The sequence below is a fragment of the Hylobates moloch genome, unplaced genomic scaffold (assembly GCF_009828535.3).
Source record: "Hylobates moloch isolate HMO894 unplaced genomic scaffold, HMol_V3 SCAFFOLD_14, whole genome shotgun sequence".
In the NCBI taxonomy this organism is placed as follows: Eukaryota; Metazoa; Chordata; class Mammalia; order Primates; family Hylobatidae; genus Hylobates; species Hylobates moloch.
In genome coordinates, this window is record NW_026652289.1 from 51,813,538 (window position 1) to 51,837,619 (window position 24,082).

At 37.5% G+C, this 24,082-nt stretch overlaps 1 protein-coding gene across 7 annotated transcripts in view; it reads left to right on the plus strand.

Annotated features, from left to right (window-relative positions):
- SCAPER (S-phase cyclin A associated protein in the ER) overlaps positions 1–24,082 on the plus strand; it is a 591,234-nt gene that overhangs the window by 36,175 nt on the left and 530,977 nt on the right. For 4 of the 7 annotated variants that reach the window (XM_032176146.2, XM_032176149.2, XM_032176148.2 and 1 more), the window contains exons 3-4: positions 5,659–5,776; positions 10,521–10,591. In XM_032176146.2, coding sequence (XP_032032037.1) covers positions 5,659–5,776; positions 10,521–10,591 — 189 coding nt within the window. Of the gene's footprint in view, positions 1–5,658; positions 5,777–10,487; positions 10,592–24,082 lie in introns of all 7 variants that reach the window. The other 3 variants (XM_058428043.1, XM_058428044.1, XM_058428046.1) reach the window with 2 other exon arrangements.

Genomic DNA, 24,082 nt, shown 5'->3' on the forward strand with positions numbered 1-24,082 from the left:
ACTCAGACCTGGACATAGCTGACCTCATTTTCCCCTATATTCTAGCGTGCGGCACTTAGTCACATGGCCATCTGTCTGCAAGAAAGACTGGAAGGTGTTGTCTAGCTTTGTGACAGGAAAGAAAGCAAGTGGTTTTGATGCATATTTGTAGTCTCTGTCATGGAGGCTGATACAGTATTAGTAATTTAGGCTTGAGATGATGATGGCTTGGACTAGGGTGATGGTAGTGGATTTACATTCTCCAGTTGTGTTCAGGAGATAGACTTGATATATTATTTAGTGTATAGGCTAGTGAGCTATAACAGAGACTCCAGAACAGAGTAGCTCATACAAGAGAAGTTGTTTCCCCCTTATAATAGTTTAGCCATCCTTAGTTCATCTATGGTTTTACCCTTAGATGGTGTGAAATATTGGTAAAAATGGATAAAGTTATCATAATTTACTGAACAGGATTGCAGCTTATCATTCTGTAATATTAGGGAAATTGTACTAGTTACATGGTTTCTCAGGTAAGCTGCGTGACAAGTAATCTTGTCTTCACACTACCCAAAGTATTAAGGGTGTTAGTAGTGGGAATTTAAGAGAAAGATTCTTTTCTGAATTATTCAGAAAGCTGAAAAACATTGGAAAAAAGATACAAGAATTTCATTTTATGGGCAGATAGTGGTATGAATGGATTTTGAAGAACTTGTATAAAGTAGAAAGTTTAATGGAGACAGATACATAGACATTTAGTAAACAGTACTTGTAACCTTTTCAAGATTATGGGGAAAGTTGTTAAAATTGAAATTATTTAGGTATTTTAAACCTAAGAGAAAGAAGTTTCTTTGGGAGCAAGTCTCAGAAGTACCTAGCCTCTTTGGTGACTATTGTAAACACTTTCTTAGATTATGTACTGTAAGATTTGAACATAAAAACTTTCACTGAAGACTGATCTTTATACTTTTAGTTGAAACATTATTTGAACAGGCCTCTGTAAAATCTCCATACAGCACTAGGTGGCACACTGTGACTTTAGATGAAAGTACACATATTTTGTTGAAGACTCCTGTGAGAAAAGAACCTAGGTTAAAAAAAAAATACTGTTTGAAATAGACATCTATTTTATGAAGTATCTCAGAACCATTTATTGCATTTCAGACCCTGATACTGATATTAAAATGCTTAAAACTATTTTATTTACATTACTACTGACATTTTTATAAGAATTGGATTACTAAAAATCATTAGAATTTATGGGTTTTTACTGAAAGGAGTCCATTCAGCATGTATTACAAAAAGCATCTGTGTTTTGAAATGAAAAATGATTTTCAATCAGATCTTGTAGTAAGATGAGTAGTTATGATGTTTTTCCTTATTAAGTATTGGAATTAAGAATAAAATCAAAGTCTTGAGTAGTGGTTTTTCTTTGAATGTGTGTCTGTGTATATATACTAAATAAAAAAGAGCCAACTTGGTAAAATTTATAGTGGAGCTGGAATGTTTATGGAGGTAAAGAATATTAGATTTGAAGTTTTCTGGTCTAGTGTTACAACATTGCTATTTTTGTGATTATCCATTTTAGTTTTTGGAAACTCATTATTTTGTGAAGACTCTTGACTTAGAATGTAATGTATGGCATAGTGAATTTTATGACCTGATACACACGCATGCACATACACACACACACACACACTCAGTCTCTCTCTCTCTCTCTCACAGGATGTTCTGTGATTGTGTAAGGAAAGTATCTGAAGTACAGCTGAAAAGTAGGCCATCTATTTATACTTGTTCATTTGGCCTGGAAGCCATAGTGATACCCTTGGTTAGAACAATGCTGAATGATAGATGCCAGTATAAGTTAGATAGAACTGACCAGTACTTAATGGGAGATGTGCTTAAGCTAAAGGAGGAAGTTTTCTGGTGTTACATTGATTGGAAAGTATGGGAATGAGTAGAGAAGAGACTTTTGCAAATCTAGAGGACACTGAATGGGGTTTGGACAGTGATCACAGACAAATGAGTTTCAGTGAAAGCTTAATGAGTCAGGTAAGTAGATGACACATGGATATTCAGGGTAAGGTCAGAGGAATGAAGGAATGTGGGTACAGATGTTTATGTTAAAGACGTATAAAGTGACAAGTTCTGGAGAGGAAAATTTGGGTTAGACTCTCATCACAGAGAATTAGAGTAGAAGAACGTAGTCTTTGTTTTTCTGGTAGTTGGATATTAGTTGGTTAGTTCATTCATTTTTGTACCAAAACCTGATTCCTGTCACTCACAGATATAGCACCTATTGTCATTCCCTCTTTCTTACCATAACACAATTTCTCTCTGTACTGGATCATTCCCATCGGTATGAAAGTATGATATGCTATCACTCATCTTAAAAATCCATTGTTCATTTATTTCTTTGTTCTCCTTTGTGATGAAACTCAAAGTATCTTAATACTCAGTATCTCCATTTTTCTCATCATTCTGTTTTGAACCGTTTTCAGTCAGGATTTTGACCCTACTATACCACTAAATAGGCAATAAGTTACCAATTTATTAGAGTTTATTATAAATTATTACTTTTATCGCTTCCTGGACAATGCAAGGCTGTCAGTCTTACGGCTGTTGCTTTAAAGGTAATGAGTTGATTTTTCCCTCTCCTCTGTACTCAAGATTTTTCTCTTTGTTTCAGTTTATCATCAGTTTTTCTGTGATATGCTTAAGTGTGGTTTTCTTTGCATTTATCCTCTTTGGGGTTTGCAGAGCTTCTGGGAGAATTGGGCTTATATCTTTTTCTCAACTTTATTTTATACTGTCAGAGATTAATGGGACACTTGGTACAATGTAAATGTTGTAATTTAAATAATAATTCTGTATCAGTGATAATTTCCTGATTTTTTTTTTTTTTTGAGATGGAGTCTCACTCTTTCGCCCAGGCTGGACTGCAGTGGCACTATCTCGGCTCACTGCAAGCTCCGCCACCCGGGTTCATGCCATTCTCCTGCCTCAGCCTCCTGAGTAGCTGGGACTACAGGCGCCCGCCACTGCGCCCAGCTAATTTTTTGTATTTTTAGCAGAGACGAGGTTTCACCGTGTTAGCCAGGATGGCCTCGATCTCCTGACCTCGTGATCCACCCGCCTCGGCCTCCCAAAGTGCTGGGATTACAGGCGTGAGCCACCGCGCCTGGCCGATTTTGTTATAGTATAGTGCTATAGGAGAGTATCCTTACATATATAAAATACATAGTGAAGTATTTACTGCCAAGGAGTATAACTGCAGAGTGTTCTCAGATGCTTCAGGAAAAAATGTGTAAGGGTATGTTTGATATTCTTTGTGTGAATTTATAACTTTTTAGTAATTTGAATTTATTTCAAAATGACAAGTAATATGTATCTGTTTATCTCACAATTGGCTTCTTACCATACAGCCACATTATTTGTTTACATATTGACTATGGCTGCTTCACATAAAATGGCAAAATTGAGTAGTTGTTACAGAGATCTTATGGCCTGCAAAGCCTAAAATAAAAAAAATATTTATTATCTGGCCCTTTGTAGAAAATCTTTACTGACCCTTGCTCTACAGTGTACTATAGTGACTTTTTTTTCTTTCCCTGAAGTGATGCTACTCATTAATTTCCTTCATTTGAAAATAATGTATTGCTTTTTCTTCACATATTCCCCAAAAGAATAAAAATTAACCAGTAGGTGGGGAGAATCCAAACTGGAAGGCAAATAGTAACATACTCCCAGGTGAAGATGAGAACTAATTACATGATTTTGGCAAACAGTACTTTGGATATTGTAAGGTTAAAGATAAGAACCATACATAAATGCTGTAATGTCGTTAGTAAATGTGTTTCTCATAGGAGTATGGGTTAGCAATTTTGAAACTACTTTATGTATATATTAGAATTGAACAGATAAGTAAATAGATTGTAGATAACGAAAGCTGGGGATCTTATGTTGGAGAAAGAAGTTTCAGACAAGCAAAGCAAAAGGCTAAAATGAGCCCTGTGGCATAGGATTGAAATCAATCATTATAAACTCACAGTTTTTAATATCTGTATACAAATAGATCCAGGTGTGTATATTGTGTGTTAGGGTGCATTCATCTAGTTCCTATTATCTCATTCTGTGAGTTGACTGGGTGATTTTTGTGATGTGATGTTGGCTTGGGTACTGGCATGGCAGCAGTTTTCTAGGGGCTCAGCTGGGCTGGAATGTCCAAAATGGCTCACTCACACAGTGGGCAGAGGATGCTGTCCTCTGGGAGTTCAGCTAGGTCTGTCAACCAGAGTGCTGCCCATGTGTGGTCTCTCTACTTGTGGCTTGGGCTTCTCATGGCATGACAGCTGGATTTTAAGAGTGACTACCCTAAGAGGGAGCATTCTAAGAGACTCAGGTGGAGGCTGCAAAGTTTCTGATGACCCAGTCTCAGAAGTTATGCAGTGTCCTTTCTGCCTCATTTTATTGGTCAGAAAGCAAGTCACAGAGGCATATTCAAGGGGAGTGGATTACATGAGGGCATGAACACCAGCAGGTGTGGTTTACTGGGGCCAAGGGAGGCATCTTTGGAGACTATCTACCATACTTGTTAATTCATGTATTATTTTTTTCTCTTACATGTTTGCTTCATTTACTTGGATTGTTAGCTCTTTGAGGACAAGCACAATACTTTATATTTTCTTTATATTCTCTTCAGTCTCTTACTTGATGCTTTTGCATCGTTAAATGTACTATGCTTTAGGATTCCAGGAATGCTAAAAGTCCAGGCTCGCAAGAACTATAGGAGGGCATGGAGGCACCTACTAATTGGACTGGGATTTTGGGCTGGCCCAGTGGTGAACTTGTTTCACAAAGAGGCAGGTTTCCCACACAGATTTAAGGATTAGATAAGGAGGCTGTATCCTCTTGTTCATATGGGTCCTTTATGATCTCTTTCTTCTCATAGATACTTGGCTTATAAAAACAGACTATTTTGATATGACATTCATTAGTGGGGAAGCAATTTCCTTTATTTTACTGGACCTGGCTCCCAGCTGGCACAGGGTGTTGGTGGGGCTGAACCTGTAGGCCTTTGTTCTTAGGCCAGGCGGGATAGAGCAAGCAAGAAATTACACATGTTCTGTGCAATAGTTTGAGTTTTAAAAATTGCAATTTAAATTTACCTGTTAACAGCAATTATTATTTGAATCCTAATAACTTGGAGATAAAATTATGTAGCTAAAAATGGAATGTTTACTTACTTTAGCACAATCTCTAGAGAATTAAAAAAAAAGAGTTTTCCAAAATATTTTATGCTGAAGAGGTCTTTTAGGGGAAATATATAGGATGTTTGTAAAAACTGGTCTCTTTCACACTTGGACTTGTTGATATGTGAGGGATGGTGCAGATATTAGTCCACAGCAGTGTTTGTGCTCTTTAGGCCACTTTTTCAAACCTTAGATTATATTTATTATTTAAATAATTTGTTTATTTTTTAAAAGTTACAAAATTCAGTGTTTTTAGATCTAAAAAAGACTTGTGACTTTCTTTTCTCTATTTAACCACCTACCACATCCCAAATTAGTTTTAAGTGTTTTCTTTCTGAGAAAAATGTGAGAAATAATGACTTTGTTAAATATATATTTTGACTAATCTAATATCTAATAATCTAATAAGTACCATCTTTTCCATACATAGGCTTCATTCCAGCGCTCCAATAGTCATGACAAAGTAAGGAGAATAGTTGCAGAGGAGGGTCGTACAGCAAGAAACCTAATAGCTTGGAGTGTTCCACTAGAAAGCAAAGATGATGATGGTATGTATTTAAAAAATTAGTTTCATTTTTGTTGTAAATAAGAAGGATGTATTTAGTCCTAAAGAGATAGACTGAAAACTGTTTGCAATTAGACCTCTTGGGCTGATTGGTATGTTAAATAAGAAATAATTTTTTGTTGCTTTTATACACACATGGTTTTATAAAAGCCTTATTGTTAGTTTTGCTTTTTCAGATAATAGTGAAATTTGAAATTGGGTTTATTGTGTTATTATGACCAGCAGATTAGGGCTTTTTAAAGTGATAAGAGATTTAGTGATATGATTAGGTTTTGTCTCCCCACCCAAATCTCACCTTGAATTATAATCCCCATAATCCCCATGTGTCAAGGGAGAGACCATGTGGAGGTAATTGGATCATGGGGGTGGTTCCCCTATGCTGTTATCGTGACAGTGAGTGAGTTCTCATGAAATGTGATGGTTTTATAAGGGGCTCTTTCCCCTACACTCGGTACTTCTCCTTCCTGCTGCCTTGTAAAGAAGGCGCCTTGCTTGCCCTTCTCCTTCCACCATGATTGCAAGTTTCCTGGCCTCCCCAGCCATACTGAACTATGAGTTGATTAAAGCCCTTTCCTTTATAAATTACCCGGTTTCAGACAGTTCTTTATAAGCAGTATGAAAATGGACTAATACATTTAGGTTTTTTCTTTTATTAAATTCTTATGAAAATTAAAGGTTTTTTAAAAATCATATTTACCGTAGCTAGGTGCAATTTAATGTAATACTGTAGAAAATAGAAGATATTTCTTTAGTTCTCATTATTTGAACAAGAAAAAACAATCATCTCTCCCCTCCCTTTAATGGCTAGAGGCAGTGTGAAGCCACTGTTTCGGGGATGTTGAAGATTGGATAGAGATACAGAAGACAGGAGGTTGGCATACCTCACTTTGAAATTTTCTGAGGGCTTGTAGAATATTCCTCACAGTTAGGTTTGTCTGATATCTTTTCATGACTAGATTCAGGTAGGTGTTTTTAGTAGGAATTCTGTAGAAATGACGTGTCCTTTAGGAAGGGGAACATCACACTCCGGGGACTGTTGTGGGGTTGGGGGAGGCAGGAGGGATGGCATTAGGAGATATACCTAATGCTAAATGACGAGTTAATGGGTGCAGGAAATCAACATGGCACATGGATACATATGTAACAAACCTGCACATTGTGCACATGTACCCTAAAACCTAAAGTATAAAAAAAAAAAAAAAAAAAAAGAAATGATGTGTCCTTTTCAGTTATCAGAGGAGGTTCATAATAACTGTCTCGTTAATTTAATCAGTTGCTTTAAGTGTTGTCTGCCAGATTTCTCTACTGTAAAGTAACTTATTTTTTCCTGTGTAACTAATGAGTAATTTGTGGTAAGATAGTTTGAAACTATGTAAATATCCTGTTTTTGTTGAAACAGTACACTCACTACTTTTAGCTTCTATTGATAATCCTTGGCTTATGTTATACCTCTGGTGGTTGCAAAGTGGTGATTTGTTAACTCCGTCATTCCTTCTGCATTTGTTAGCCTTCTAATATAAGGAAGAGCTTTGCCATCTCCTCTTTATTTTTATGTATGTATGTATTTATATTTTCAGTTTGTGTGGACTCATGGCTTCTTATGGTATTTAATGGGGTACAGTTACTCTATTTTGATGCTGAAATTGTTCTCGGTTTTTCAAATGGGAGACCCTTTAACTTGGCTCTTGTTCCTTTTGACATGTTCTAATCATGTTTCCATTCTTTGAGAACATCTTTACACAAGATGTTTCAAGCTAAACAAGAATTCACTCACCTGTTTTATTCTCTTAAATTTATTTTTACATTTTATTTTATTTAAAATTTTCTTTAAAGAATGTTTTAAATCTTTATCTTTTTTACATTTGGTCCTCTGATCCATTTGTAGTTTATTCTTACATATAGTGTGTGGTATGGATCTAATTTTATCTTTTTCCTTATAGCTAACAAGTTGCCTCAGCATAATTTGTTATAAAGTTTATCTTTGCCCTAGTTATTTGAGATTCCACCTTTTCTGTAGAGTGAATTTCCATATGTAATTGTATTCCATTCTGCTAGTCTGTTTACCTAATTCATGTGTGAGTGTCATACTATTTTAATTATGGAGGCACTATAGTATTTTAAAATGCCTGCTTGGACCTGTCTTCCCCTGTAGCTTTTCTTTCTCAGTTTTCCTAGCTATTTTTAGAGAGCAGTTATTTTGAATCACAAAAACTATCAAATAGAGGGGAAAATTGGATTTATCTTTTGAAATTCAGCTGCTTAACAGCTAATCTTTCCACAAGGAGCTTACTATTCATTTCTTTGATAAAAGTACATATCAACGTGATTTATTACAAAAGTAAAAAAAAATTCTGTGTATTATAAATATTTTTATATGAAATTGTATTCTCTCATTTTCCATGGGTTATTCTGAACACAAAATAGTTCAAAGGTGTTTCTATTAAAGTTGTTTCTATTCAAAAAACAAAGGAAGTATAATAATCAAACATCTGTACATAACCTGATTTTTCATACAAGAACATAAATAATTGGCCAATACAATTTTAAAGCTTCATTTGTGACTGTTGTAACATAATAAAACTGTAAGCACAGGCCGGGTGCAGTGGCTCACGTCTGTAATCGTAGCACTTTGGGAGGCTGAGGCAGGTGGATTGCCTGAGCTCAGGAGTTCGAGACCAGCCTGGGCAACATGGTGAAACCTCGTCTCTACTAAAATACAAAACAATTAGCCGGGCATGGCAGTGGGCGCCTGTAATCCTAGCTACCCGGGAGGCTTGAACCTGGGAGGCAGAGGTTGCAGTAAGCTGAGATCGCGCCACTGCACTCCAGCCTGGGGGACAGAGTGAGACTGTGTCTCAAAAAAAAAAAAAAAAAAACACAACCAAAAACCGAAAAACTGTAAGCACAGATAATTAGAACTTTCTGAGTATCTGTAGTAATGATAACAAGAGAAGAATATTAACATTTACACTTTTTGTTAAGGATTATTTTATATTGTTAAAACTTTGCCACATAGAGGCAATTAAAAACTAAGTTTTTAATAGCAGCTTGTTCTTGTTTTATGACTATAATATATACTTAGGTGTTTCTGAGGATAATTCCACTTAAAAAAAGTTCTCTGCTTTGTATTATTTCTGTTTCTAAGCTGGTTTTTCTGCTGGATATTCTAAAAACCTGCTGGTACATTACAGCTTGTGCTTATTCTAAGCTGGTTTTTCTGCTGGATATTCTAAGAAAACTTGCTGGTAGATTGTTTTATATAATTAAAGGCTGTGGCTCTGTAGGTTAGTGTAGCATTCTCTCCCTTCACCCCGTTGGAACAGTGAGGGTGTCCCACTTAATGTCAGATAAGTTGATAGTTAGGTACCTGTGTGTTATGGCTCACGTATACTGCTTCAGGGGACCTGGCCCAAAAATTACTTTGCAGAAGGGAGAATTATTGTTATACATTATAGAATTTTATTCCTATTTTGAAATGCTGGAGAGGTTGCAGAGAAAAAGGAACACTTACACACTGCTGGTGAGAATGTAAATTAGTTCGGCCATTGTGGAAAGCACTTTGGTGATTACTCAGAGTTAAAAACAGAACTGCCATTTGACCCAGCAATCTAATTACTGAGTATATACTCAAAGAATATAAATTGTTCTACCATAAAGATACATGTACGTGTATGTTCATCACAGCACTACTTACAATAGCAAAAACATGGAATCAACCTAAATGGCCATCAATGGTAGACTGAATAAAGAAAATGTGGTACATATATACACCATGGACTACTACGTAGCCATAAAAAGAATGAAATCATGTTATTTGCAGCAGTATGGATGGAGCTGGAGATCATTATCGTAAGTGAACTAATGCAAGAACAGAAAACCGAATACTGCATATTCTCATTTATAAGTGGAAACTAAACATTGAGTACATATACATGGACACAAAGAAGGGAGCAAAAGACACCAGGGCCTACATGAGGGTAGAGGGTGGGAGGAGAGTGAGGATTGAAAAACTACCTATCAGTTACTTATGCTAATTACCTGAGTGATGAAATAATCTGTGCACCAAACCCCTGTGAAATGTAATTTGCCTGTATAACAAACCTGCACATGTACCCCTGGACCTAAAATAAAAGTAAAAAAAAAAAAATAGAATTTTATTTCTGTTTTGAATTGCTGTTGAGAATAGTAATTACAAAACAGTAGTTGGTGTCTTTCTTATAAAAAAGAATGAGTGAAAAAATACAAAGAACTGAAACCTCACTTTTCGCATTGAAATTGTGCATTTCATGTATCAGATAAATTAAAACAAAATATTGGGGTTTTATATAGAAAACATATAGTCTTAATTTTATTGTTGAAATGAAATTTGAACTTAAAGAACTATTTCCAGATTTATATAGAAGTTGAGGGGTACCAGTAACTAGACTTTGTTTTTAAAAGTTGTCAGAGTATCTGACTTCTTTAAGATGTTGATTTATTCCTATTCAGAGAAAGGTATTCAATAATAGCAGTCTCTGGGACTTTGAAAATTTGTTGTTGTTGTTGTTTTAATTATATCGGTTTATATTGACCATGAACAGACTGTACTATGCTGTGGTCTCTGGAAGGAGATTAAATGTTAGTATGCCTGAATGATTTGCGTAGTTTAGGTTTACATTATCTAATTCAATTTTATATTATCTTTCATTCTGTAGATCTACATACTTATTTTTTTTCTTGCCTTGAAGGAAAACCTAAATGTCAAACTGGTGGAAAATCTAAGAGGACGATTCAAGGCACTCATAAAACTACTAAACAGGTACAGCATCTATAACTTTTTTACTTATTTACTTTTAATTTCAATTTCTGAATGTATTATAAATTATGAAAATCTTATGTAGCAGGATTTGAATATTTATCTAAATAAAAATTTAATGTACTTTTTAAAAACGTGTTTATAGTAATCAGTGTGACTTGTACTAAATACTTTAAAGATATTGATTTATTTGGTTCTCATACCCTTTGATGTAAGCATTACAGTTATCCTCACTTACATTGAAGTTTTGTTACAAAAAGAAACTGAGGCAGAGAGAAGGCATGTAACTTGCTAGTAAATGATACAGCCAGGGTTTGAACCCAGGCAGTTAATTTCTTTTCTTTTCTTTTTTTTTTTTTTTTTAACTTTTTTTTTCTTTGAGGCAGTCTCACCCTGTTGCCCAGGCTGGAGTGCAGTGGCGTGATCTTGGCTCACTGTACCCTCTTCCTCTTGGGTTCAAGCAGTTCTCGTGCCTCAGCCACCCCAGAACCTGGGACTACAGTCATGTGTCACCATGCCCGGCTAATTTTTGTATTTTTAATAGAGACAGGGTTTCACCATGTTGGCCAGGCTGGTCCCAAACTCCTGGCCTCAAGTGATCCACCTGCCTTGGCCTCCCAAAGTGCTGGGGTTATAGGCATGAACCACTACATTCAGCCCTCAGCGGTTAATTTCCACAGTTTATGCTCTTAGCTCCTCTGCTATGCCTTCCATGTTTGCCAGTTCTTTTATGATTTTCTTTCTTGATATAATGATGCCTTTAGGTTGTAGGATAGTAAAGATATTTGGACTACAAAAATTTTAAATTGCTCTAATAAAATTTTGGAGAACACAAGCCTACTTTATCTTTTGAAAGTGTTTAGCATAATTATAGTTAGCTTTTTAATCCATAGTTATTTTCTCTGAACTTTTCATATGTTGTTATTTTATTTTATTAATTTAATTTAATTTTTTGAGATAAGGTCTCACTGTTGCCCAGGCTGAGTACGGTGGCACAGTCACATCTCACAGAATCACTTGACCTCCTGGGCTCAAGTAATTCTCCCACCTCAGCCTCCAGAGTGGCTGGGACCACAGGTGTACACCACTGTGCCTGGCTAACTTTTGATTTTTTGGACAATTATTTTTATATTTTTAAGTATATAGTATGTATTATATAAAATAAAATTTCATATGAGAAAAACATGGGCTTCTAATCATGATATCATTGTGAGTTCACAAAGAATCCCCCATCCCCACACACAAAGGCACGAATGATTTTATATACATATATATGTAAAAAAGGTTAAAAATATATACATATATGTATGTTTTTAATATATACATATAAAGATATATACTTATATATGCACATATATACACATATACGTGTATATATTTCTTATATATGTATATGTATTTTAACCTTTATTTTAGGTTCAGGGTTACATGGGCAGGTTTGTTATATAGGTAAACTCGTTTCATGGGGGTTTGTTGTACAGATTATTTCATCACACAGGTACTAAGCCTAGTACCCAATAGCTATTTTTCCTCTTTCTCTTTTTTCTCCCACCCTCAAGGAGGCCTTTCTGTTTGCTGTTCCTTTCTTTGTGTTCATGAGTTCTTATAATTTAGCTCTCATAAGTGAGGACATGCAGTATTTGGTTTTCTGTTTCTGCGATAGTTTGCTAAGGATAATGGCTTCCAGCTCCATTCATGTTCCAGCAAAATACATGATCTTGTTCTTTTTTATGGCTACATAGTATTCCATCATATATATGTACCAAATTTTCTTTATCCAATCTGTTGTCGATGGGCATTTAAGTTGATTCCATGTCTTTGCTATTGTGAATAGTGCTGCAGTGAACATTCACGTGCATGTGTCTTTATGGTAGAATGATTTATATTCCTCTAGTAATATACCCAGTAATGGGATTGCTGGGTTGAATGGTATTTCTGTTTTTAGCTCTTTGAGGAATCGCCATACTTCTTTCCATAATGGCCGAACTAATTTACACTCCCAGCAATAGTGTGTAAGTATTCTCTTATCTCCACAACCTTGCCAAGATCTGTTATTTTTTTTGACTTTTTAGTAATAGCCATTCCGACTGGTGTGAAATGGTATCTCATTGTGATTTTGACTTGTGTTTCTCTAATGAACAGTGATACTGTGCTTTTTTTCATATGCTTATTGGCTGCGTGTATGACTTATTTAGAAAAGAGTTTGTGTTCTTTGCCTACTTTTTAATGGGGTTGTTTTGTAAATTTTACATTTATTATAGATGCCAGATATTAAACCTTTGTCAGATGCATAGTTTGCAAAAATTTTCTCCCATTCTGTAAGTTGTTACTTTTTTTTTTTTTTTGCTGTGCAGAAGCTCTTAAGTTTAATTAGATCCCGTGTGTCAAATTTTGCTTTTGTGTCAATTGCTTTTGGTGTCTTTGTCAAGAAATCTTTGCATGTTCCTATGTCCAGGATGGTATTGCCAGTTGTCTTCCAGGATTTTTATAGCTTTGGGTTTTACATATAAGTCTTTAATCCATCTTGAGTTGATTTTTGTGTGTGGTGTAAGGAAGGGTCCTAGTTTCAGTCTTCTGCATATGGCTACCCAGTTATCTCAACACCATTTATTGAATAGAGAGTTCTTTCCCCATATCTTGTTTTTGTCTTCTTTGACAAAGATCAGATAGTTGTAGGTGTGTGGCCTTATTTTTGGGCTCTCTCTCTTCTGTTCCATTGGTCTTTGTGTCTGTTTTTGTACCAGTACCATGCTGTTTTTGTTACTGTAGCCTTATAGCATAGTTTGAAGTTGGGTAGCATTGATGCCTCTAGGGTTTTTTTTTGGAGGGGGGGATGGAGTCTTGCTCTGTCACCCAGGCTGGAGTGCAGTGGTGTGATCTCGGCTCACTGCAAGCTCCGCCTCCTGGGTTCAGGCCATTCTCCTGCTTCAGCCTCCCGAGTAGATGGGACTACAGGCACCTGCAACCACTCCTGGCTAATTTTTTTTTTTGTATTTTTAGTAGAGACAGGGTTTCACTGTGTTAGCCAGGACGGTCTCGATCTCCTGACCTCATGATCTGCCTGCCTTGGCCTCCCAAAGTGCTGGGATTACAGGTGTGAGCCACTGCGCCTGGCCGCGTTTTTTTTTAAACTTAGGATTGCCTTGGCTATTTGGGCGTTTTTTTGGTTCCACATGAATTTTAAATAGTTTTTTATCATTCTGTGAAGAATGTCATTGGTAGTTTGATGGGAATAGCATTGAATCTGTAAATTGCTTTGGGCAGTATGGCTGTTTTAATGATATTGATTCTTCCTATTCATGAGCGTGGGATGTTTTTCCATTTGTTTGTGTCATCTCTGATTTCTTTGAGCAGTGTTTTGTAGTTCTTCCTGTGGAGATGTTTCTCCTCCCTGGTTAGCTGTATTTCTAGGTATTTTATTCTTTTTTGTCGCAATTTTGAATTGGATTGCATTCCTGATTTGACTCTCAGCTTGGCTGTTGTTGTGTATAAGAATGCTAATGACTTTTTTTGTTTTTGTTTTTTTTGAGATAGAGTCTCGCTCTGTGGCCAGTCTGGAGTGCAGTGGCATGGTTTTGGCTCACCACAACCTCTGCCTCCTGGGTTCAAGCGATTCTCCTGTCTCAGCCTCCTGAGTAGCTGGGACTACAGGTGCGCATCACCATGCCCAGCTAATTTTTGTATTTTTAGTAGAGACAGGGTTTCACCATGTTGGCCAGGATGGTCTAGATCTGCTGACCTCATGATCAGCCTGCCTTGGCCTCCCAAAGTGCTGGGATTACAGGAAGAATGCTAATGACTTTTGTACGGTGATTTTATATCCTGAAACTTTGCTGAAGTTGTTTATCAGCTGAAGGAGCTTTTGTGCTGAGACTGTGGGTTTTCTAGATACATAGAATCAAGTCATCTGCAAATGGATATTTTGACTTCCTCCCTTCCTATTTGGATGCCCTTTATTTCTTTCTCTTGCCTGATGGCTCTTGCCAGCACTTCCAATACTGTATTGAATAGGAGTGGTGAGAAAAGGCATCTTTGTCTTGTGCCAGTTTTCAAGGGGAGTGCTTCCAGCTTTTCCCTTTTCAGTATGATGTTGGCTGTGGCTTTGTCATAGATGGCTCTTATTATTTTGAGGTATGTTCCTTTAATACCTCATTTATTGAGAGTTTTTAACATGAAGGTATGTTGAGTTATATTGAAAGCTTTTTCTGCATCCATTGAGATAACTATGTGTTTTTTTTTTTCTTTAGTTCTGTTTATGTGATGAATCACATTTATTGATTTGCCTATGTTGAAGCAACCTTGCATCCCGGGGATGAAGCCTACTTGATTTTTAATATACGGCTGAATTTGGTTTGCATGTATTTTGTTGAGGATTTTTGTGTCAATGTTCATCAAAGATACTGGCCTGAAGTTTCTTTTTGTGTTGTGTCTCGGCCAGATTTTGGTATCAGGATGATACTGGCTTCATAGAATGAGTTGGGGAGAAGTTCTTTCTCCTCAATTTTTTTGGAATACTTTCAGTAGGAATAGTACCAGCTTTTCTTTGTATATCTGGTAGAATTTGGCTGTGAATCCTTCTGGTCCTAGGCTTTTTTTGGTTGGTAGGCTACTTATTACTGATTCAATTTCAGAGTTTATTGTTGGTCCATTTAGAGAATCAGTTTGTTCCTGGTTCAGTCTTGGGAGGGAGTATATGTCCAGGAATTTATCCATCCCTTCTAGGTTTTCCAGTTTGTATGCATAGAGGCGTTCATAGTGGTTTCTGATGGTTATTTTTATTTCTGTGGGGTCAGTGGTAACATGACATTTCCAGTTGTGTTTATTTGGATATTCTCTCTTTTCTTCTTTATTAGTCTAGCTAGTGGCCTTATTAATTTTTTCAAAGAACCAACTCATGGATTTATTGATCGTTTGAAAGGTTTTTCATGTCTTGATTTCCTTGGTTCATCTCTGATTTTGTTTATATCTTGTCTTCTGCTAGTTTTCGGGTTGATTTGCTCTTGCTTCTGTAATTCTCTTAGTTGTGATGTTAGATTGTTAATTTGAGATCTTTACAACTTTTTGATGTGGGCGTTTAGTGCTATGAATTTCCCTCTTAACATTGCCTTAGCTGGATCCCAGAGATTCTGGTATGTTGTATTTTTGTTCTCATTAGTTTCAAAGAACTCCTTGATTTCTGTCTTCATTTCATTATTTATTCAGAATTCATTCAGGTGCATGTTGTTTAATTTCATGTGTTGCATGGTTTTGGGTGATTTTCTTAGTTTTGACTTCCATTTTTATTACATTGTGGTCTGAAAGTGTGTTTGGTATGATTTCAGTTCTTTTTGCATTTGCTGAGGATTGTTTTATGTCCAATTATGAGGTCGATTTTAGAGTATGTGTGCCATGTGGCAATGAGAAGAATGTATATTCTGTTGTTTTTGGTTGGAGAGTTCTGTAGAGGTCTATCAGATCCATTTGGTACAATGTTGAGTTCAGGCCCTGAATATCTTTGTTAATTTTCTGTCTTGATCTAATACTGCCAGTGGAGTATTGAGGTCTTCCACTCTTATTGTGTGGGAGTCTAAGTCTCTTTGTAGGTCTCTAAGAACTTGCTTTATGAATCTAGGTGCTTCTCCTGTGTTGGGTGCATATATATTTAGTATAGTTCGGTCTTGTTGAATTGAATCCTTTATCGTTATGTAATGCCCTTTTTTTGTCTTTTTTTTTTTTTATCTTTGTTGGCCCAAAGTCTGTTTTGTCTGAAGTTAGGATTGTAACCACTCCTTTTTTTCTGATTTCCATTTGCTTGGTAGATTTCCCTTCATCCCTTTATTTTGAGCCTATGCATGTCTTTAGGTGTGATATGGGTCTCTTAAAGACAGCATACCATTGGGTCTTGTTTTTTTTAATCCAACTTGCCATTCTGTGCCTTTTAAGCAGGGGCATTTAGCCCATTTACATTCAAGGTTAGCGATATGTGTGGATTTGATCCTATCATGTTGTTGTTAGCTGATTATTATGCTGGCTTGTTTGTGTGGGCGCCTTATAGTGTCCCTGGTCTATGTATTTAAGTGTGTTTTTGTATTGGTTGGTAGCAGTTCTTCCTTTCTATATTTTGTGCTGCTTTCAAGATCTCTTGTAAGGCAGGTCTGGTAGTCATAAATTCTCTCAACGTTTGCTTGTCTGAAAAGGATCTTATTTCTTCTTTGCTTGGCAAGTTTAGTTTGGCTGGATATGAAATTCTTGGTTGAAGATTTTTTTTCTCTAAGAATGTTGGATATAGGCCCCCAGTCTCTTCTGCCTTGTAGCTGAGAGGTCTGATGTTAGCTTTATAAGGTTCCCTTTGTAGGTAACCTGCCCTTTCGCTCTATTAAAGCTACCTTTAATATTTTTTCTTTCAACCTTGGAAAATCTGATGATTACATATCTTGGGGGTTGATCTTCATGTGTAGAATCTTGCCGAGGTTCTCTGTGTTTCCTGAATTTGACTGCTGGCCTGTCTATCAAGGTTGGGAAAATTTTTGTGGATACTATCCTGAAGTATTTTTTCAAGTCGTTTGTTTTCTCCGCATCCTTTTCAGGGATGCCAGTGATTCATAGATTTGACTTCTTTACACAATCCCACATTTCTCGGAGGTTTGTTGTTCATTCCTTTTTCTTTATTTTTGTCAGTCTTATTTCAGAAAGCCAGCCTTCAAGTTCTGAGATTCTTTCCTCAGCTTGATCTAATCTGTTAATACTTGTGATTGCATTGTGAAATTCTTAGTGTGTTTTTTAGCCCTGTTAGATCCATTAGGTTCTTTTTTATACTGGGTATTTCATTTTTTAGCTCCTGCGTTGTCCTATTGTGATTCTTAGTTTCCTTGGATTGGGTTTTGCCTGTCTCCGGAATCTCGATGATCTTTGTTCCTGTCCATATTCTCTCTTTTTTTTTTCTTTTTTTTTGAGACAGAGTCTTGCTCTTTCGCCTAGGCTGGAATACAATGGCGCAATCTCTGCTCACTGCAACCTTCACCTCCTGGGTTCAAGCGATTCTCCTGCCTCATCCTCCTGAGTAGCTGGGATTACAGGTACCTGCCATCATGCCCAGCTGATTTTTGTATTTTTATTTTTGTAGAGATGGTGTTTCACTGTGTTGGCCAGGCTGGTCTTGAACTCCTGACCTCAGATGACCCTCCTTCCTCCGCCTCCCAAAGTGCTGGGAATACAGGCCCTATTCATATTCTGAATTCTATTTCTGTCATTTCAGCCAGCTCAGCCTGGTTAAGAACCCTTATTAAAGAACAGATGTGGTCATTTTAAGACATATGACACTCTGGTCATTTGAGTTACTGGAGTTCTTGCATTGGTTCTTTTCTCTGAGTGTGGGTGTCCCTTTAACTGCAGTGTAGTTTGAGTAATTAATAGACTTCTATGCTGGATGTTTTCGTAGGACTGAAGCTTTGTGCAAGGCCTTCATTTGTTGCTGACTTCTTTTGTTTGATTTCATGGGGATGGGTATGTGAGTGATATGGTTTGGCTCTGTGTCCGCACCCAAATCTCACCTTGAATTGTAATCCCCATAATCCCCATGTGTCAAGGGTGGGACCAGGTGGGGGTAATTGGATCACAGGGGTGGTTTTCCCCATGCTGTTCTCGTGATAGTGAGTGAGTCTCATGAGACCTAATGGTTTTATAAGTATCTGGCATTTACCCTGCTAGCACTCACTCTGTCCTGCCACTCTGTGAAGAAGGTGCCTGTTTCTCCTTTGCCTTCCGCCATGATTGTAAGTTTCCTGAGGGCTCTCCAGCCATATGGAACTGTGAGTCAATTAAACCTCTTTCCTTTATAAGCTACCCTGTCTCAGGTATTTCTTCGTAGCAGTGTGAGAACGGACTAATGCAGCAGCGTATTTTTGGTGTTGAAGCTCTGGGATGTGATCCAGTAGGTGGTGCTTAAGTATATTGGTCAGTTGATAGCTTCTTCCTTGGTCGTGTGGTTTCCTCACAGTTGTAACCTTGCTCCCTCTCAATGCTGTCAAATGTGGGTTCCTCTCCCACTGCCTTTAGATTGTGGCTTGACGCTCCCAGGCTGCCCACTGCAGCTCTGGGGTGATGTTTCCTCCCCAACTTGGAGCCAGCAGAGGAAGGGACTTTAGCAGTGGCATCACAGGATGGAGGGTCTGTGCTGTGGGCCCAAGCTGGGGGTTCCCTGTCTGTTGATGAGCAGGGGGTGGGTGGGACCCGTGGGAGACAGACTGGCCTTCTCTCCTTGGGTTGATTGCAGTTTGTCGAAGGTGTGGATAAGGCACTTTGGGTCTTCGTTTCTTTGTTAGCCTGAAGGTAGCAAGTACTGTTCCATGGCAGAGGTTGTGGTAGAGAGGCTTTTGGTTGCCCCTAGGGGCTCCACCTCCAAGAAATGTGGAGCCACTGTTACTGAGGGTGTTCAGCCACTGGGATGGGGCGGCTGCACTGCTGGCATGAGCTTGGGGTTCTGCTTGTTGGGGAGCAGGGAGTTGAAGGCTCGCAGGGAGGAGAGGTTGGTCTCCTCTCCATATGGTTGCTGTGATGTACTGTAAGTTTGAGTGTAGCCCTTAGGCTCTTTGTGTCCTCCCCAGTCCAAGGGCAGGAGGGATAGCACTATTACTGTGGCAGTGGCGAAGGGGCTGTCGTATGCCTTTGGGAGCCTCTTCCCAGGGAAACTCCGTGTCACTACCTGTGGGTATGCTCAGCCATGGCTGGGGTGACTGTTCTGCATTCATGAGCCATGGGCCCTGCCTAGTGAAGAGTAGGGGTAGGGGTTCCTAGGGAGGAGGGGCTGCACTCCTGTCTGTATGGTGGCTGTGGTGTGCTAAAAAATTACTAAAAAACCAGTTGATAGATTTTTAAGTACATATTATATTTTAAAAATTACATATTAAGATATATGAACTGACAAATTGAGTGTGTTATTTAATGTTCCTTTAGATACACATATAATAAACTATTATCTCAGAAGAGGTAGACATAAATCTTTGCCCAGGCGCAGTGGCTCACGCCTATAATCCCAGCACTTTGGGAGGCCGAGGCGGGCAGATCACAAGGCCAGGAGATTGAGACTATCCTGGCTAACACGGTGAAACCCTGTCTCTACTAAAAATACAAAAAAATTAGCTGGGCGTGGTGGTGGGTGCCTCTAGTCCCAGCTACTCGGGAGGCTGAGGCAGGAGAATGGCATGAACCCAGGAGGCGGAACTTGCAGTGAACCAAACCGAGGTTGTGCCACTGCATTCCAGCCTGGGCGACAGAGCGAGACTCTGTCTCAAAAAAAAAAAAAAAAAAAAAAAGAAATCTTTTAGGTCAGACGCAGTGGCTCACGCCTGTAATCCCAGCACTTTGGGAGGCTGAGGTGGGTAGGTCACCTGAGATTAGGACTTCAAGACCAGCCTGGCCAGCATGGTAAAACCCCATCTCTACAAAAATAGAAAAATTAGCCAGGCATGATGGCTGTAATCCCAGCTACTGGGGAGGCTGAGGTGGGAGAACCACTTGAACCTGGGAGGCGGAGATTGCAGTGAGCTGAGATCACGCCATTGCACTCCAGCATGGGCAACAGAGTGAGACTCCTTCTCAAAAAAAAAAAAAAAAAAAGTCTTTATTTTTGTACTTCAGATAGTTTAAAAAACCTGCAAAATACAGGGAGAGAGCTTCTTTTTAAATTTTAATTAAAAAATGTTTTTAGAGGCAGCGTCTTGCTCTGTTTCCCAGGCTGGAGTGTGGTGGCATGATCATAGCTCATTGCAGCCTTGAACTCCTGGGCTCAAGCAGTTTCCACCTCAGCCTCCTGAGTGGCTGGGACTACAGGTGTGTGCCACCACACCTGGTTAGCTTTTTCATTTTTTGTAGAAATAGGGTCTTGCTATGTTGCCCAGGCTGTTCTCAAACTTGTAAGCTCAAGCAGTCCTCTCATCTTGGTCCCCCAAAGTGCTGAGATTACAAATGTGAGCCACTGCACTTGGCTGAGGAACTGCTTTAAAAATTAATTTTTGTGGATACATAATGGGTGTATATATTTATGGGGTACATGAGATACTTTGATACAGGCATGCAGTGTGTGATAACCACCTTTTGGAAAATGGGGTATTCATCCCCTCGAACATTTATCATTTATATTATAATCTAGTTACACTCTTAGTTATTTGAAACTGTACAATTAAATTATAGCCAGCCTGTTGTGTTCCCCAGTACTAGGTCTTATTCATTCTTCCCATTTTTTTTGTATTTTTTATCCTTTTATTTGTTAATATTTATTTATTATACTTTAAGTTCTGGGATACATGTGCACAATGCGCAGGTTTGTTACATAGGTATACATATGCCATGGTGGTTTGCTGCACGCATTCTTTCCATTTTTTTGTACCCATTAACTATCCCTACTTCCTCCCTACTCCCCTGCTACCCTTACCAGACTTTGGTAACTATCCTTCTATTTTCTCTGAGTTCAATTGTTATGGTATTTAGCTACCACAAATAAGTGAGACCATGTGATGTTTGTCTTTCTGTGCCTGGCTTATTTCATTTACATAATGACCTCCAGTTCCATCCATATTAGTGCAAATGACAGGATCTCATTTTTTTTTTTTATGGCTGAATAGCAAGCACTTTATTGTGTATATGTACATTTTCTTTATCCATTCATCTGATGATGGCCACTTCCTTGTAAATCTTGGCTGTTTTGAACAGTGCTGCAACAAACATGAGAGTGCAGATCTCTTTGATATTCTGATTTCTTTTCTTTTGGGTATATACCCAGCAGTGGGTTTGCCGGATCATATGATAGCTCTATTTTTGTTTTTTTGAGGAACCTCTAAACTGTTCTCCATATTGGTTATACTAATTTACATTCCCACCAACAGTGTACCAGGGTTCCATTTTTTTCCACATCCTCTCCATCTTTTGTTAATTGCCTGTGTTTTAGATAAAAACCATTTTAGCTGGGGTGAGATGATAGCTCATTTTAGTTTTGATTTGCATTTCTCTGATGATCGGTGATATTGAGCACCTTTTCATGTGCCTGTTTGCCATTTGTATGTCTTCTCTTGAGAAATGTTTATTTATATTTTTTGCCCATTTTAAAATTGGTTTATGAGATTTTTTCCTATTGAGTTGTTTTAGCTCCTTATATATTCTGGTTATTAATCCCTTGCCAGATGGGTAGTTTGCAAATATTTTTTCCCATTCTGTTGTTTGTCTCTTCACTTTGTTGATTGTTTCCTTTGCTGTGCAGAAGTTTTTTTTTTTAACTTGATATGATCCCATTTGTCCATTTTTGCATTGTTGCCTGTGCTTATGGGGTATATTACTCAAGAAATTTTTGCCCAGACCAGTGTCCGGAGATTTTCCCCAATGTTTTCTTGTAGTAGTTTCATAGTTTGAGGTCTTAGATTTAAGTCATTGATTCATTTTGATTTGATGTTTGTATATGGTGAGAGAAAGTCAAATTTCATTCTTCTGCATATGCTGATTTTCCCAGCACCATTTATTGAAGAGACTGTCTTTTCCCCGGTGCATGTTCCTGGCACGTTTGCTGAAAATGAGTTCACTGTAGGTGTATGGATTTTTTTTTCTGGGTTCTTTATTATGTTCCATTTATCTGTGCGTCTGTTTTTATGCCAGTACCATGCTGTTTGAGTTACTGTAGTTCTTTAGTATAACTTTAAGTCAGGTAATGTGATTCCTCCAGTTTTGTTCTTTTTGCTCAGGATAACCTTGGGTATTCTAGGTTTTTTGTGGTTCTGTATATATTTTAGGATTTTTTTTTTCTATTTCTGTGAAGAATGTAATTGGTATTTTGATAGGGATTGTATTGAATCTGTAGATTGCTTTGGATAGTATGGACGTTTTAATAACATTCATTCTTCCAATTCATGAACATGGAATATCTTTTTATTTTTTGGTGTCTTCTTCAATTTCTTTTATCAGTGTATTCATTGTAGAGATCTTTCACTTCTTTGTTTAATTCCTAGGTATTTAATTTTATTTGTGTCTACTGTAAATGGAATTACCTTTTTTTTTTTTTTTTTCAGATTGTTCACTGTTAGCATGTAGAAATGCAACTGGTCTTTGTATGTTGATTTTGTATCCTGCAACTTTACTGAATTTGTTTATCAGTTCTAATAGTTTTTGGTGGAGTCTTTAGGTTTTTCTAAATATAAGATGATATTATCTGCAAACAAGGATAATTCGACTTCTTCCTTTCCAATTATTTCTTTCTCATGTCTGATTGCTCTAAGTAGGACTTCCAGTACATACTGTTTTGAGTAACAGTGGTGAAAGCAGGTATCCTTTTCATGTTCCAGATCTTAAAGGAAAGGCTTTCAGTTTTTCCACATTCAGTATGATACCAGCTGTGTGTCTGTCACATAATGTCTTTTATTATGTTGAGGTCTGTTCCTTCTATGCCCAGTAGTTGAGGGTTTTTGTCATGAAGGGATGTTGAATTTTGTTAAATGCTTTTTCAGCATGCATTGGAATGACTGTGTGATGTTTATTCATTTTGTTATATGATATCACATTGATTGATTTGCATATTGTTAAACCATCCATGCATCCCTGGGGACACTTGGTCATGATGAATGATCTTTTTAATGTAATGTTGAAAATGTTGAACATGTTCAGTTTGCTAGTATTTTGTTGAAGATTTTTGCATCAATGTTCATCAAAGATATTGGCCTGTATTTTTTTTTTTTGATGTGTCTTTGTCTGATTTTGGCATCAGAATAATACTGGCCTCATAGAATGATTTTGGAAGTATTCCCTCCTCCTCTGTTTTTGGACTAGTTTGAGTAGGATTGGTACTAGTTCTTTTTTAAATGTTTGGTAAAATTTAGCAGTGAAGCCTTCAGGGCCTGAGCTTTTCTTTACTGGAAGATTTTTTTTTTATGGCTTTGATCTTGTTACTTGTTATTGGTCTGTGCAGGGTTTGGATTTCTTTATGGTTCAATCTTGATAGGTGGTATGTGTCTTGGAACTTATCCATTCTCCCTAGATTTTCCAATTTATTGGCATATAATTTCTCATAGTAGCCACAAACTGTCCTTTGAATTTCTATGGTATCAGTTGTAATGTCTCCTTTTTTCATCTCTAATTTTATTTATTTGGGTCTTCTCTCTTTTCTTGGAGAGCTTCTTAATCTGAGGTTGAAGATGGAGTCTGTGAATATGAAGAAAATATATGTTGAATGTCATACACGTGCATTTTTTGGGGGATAGGTCCATAGGTTTTCTCAGATTCTCAGGGAAGCCGATGAGCCTCTCAGAGAGGGATGAGTCAGAAGTCTCAATTTCTTCCTCCCTCTTTCCCTGGCCTGTCTTTTTTTTTTTTTCCTCTGTTTTTTTCTCTCAAAAGTCCTGGATTAAAACACTATTACCTCATGGAATCCAATTGTGTGTGACTTCTCTTGCAAGTTTAGATTGTTTTGTCATTTATTGATTGTCTTGGGAAGCAGTTAGACATAGTAAGCCATAGTAGTAGTATAGTTACCCGATTAAG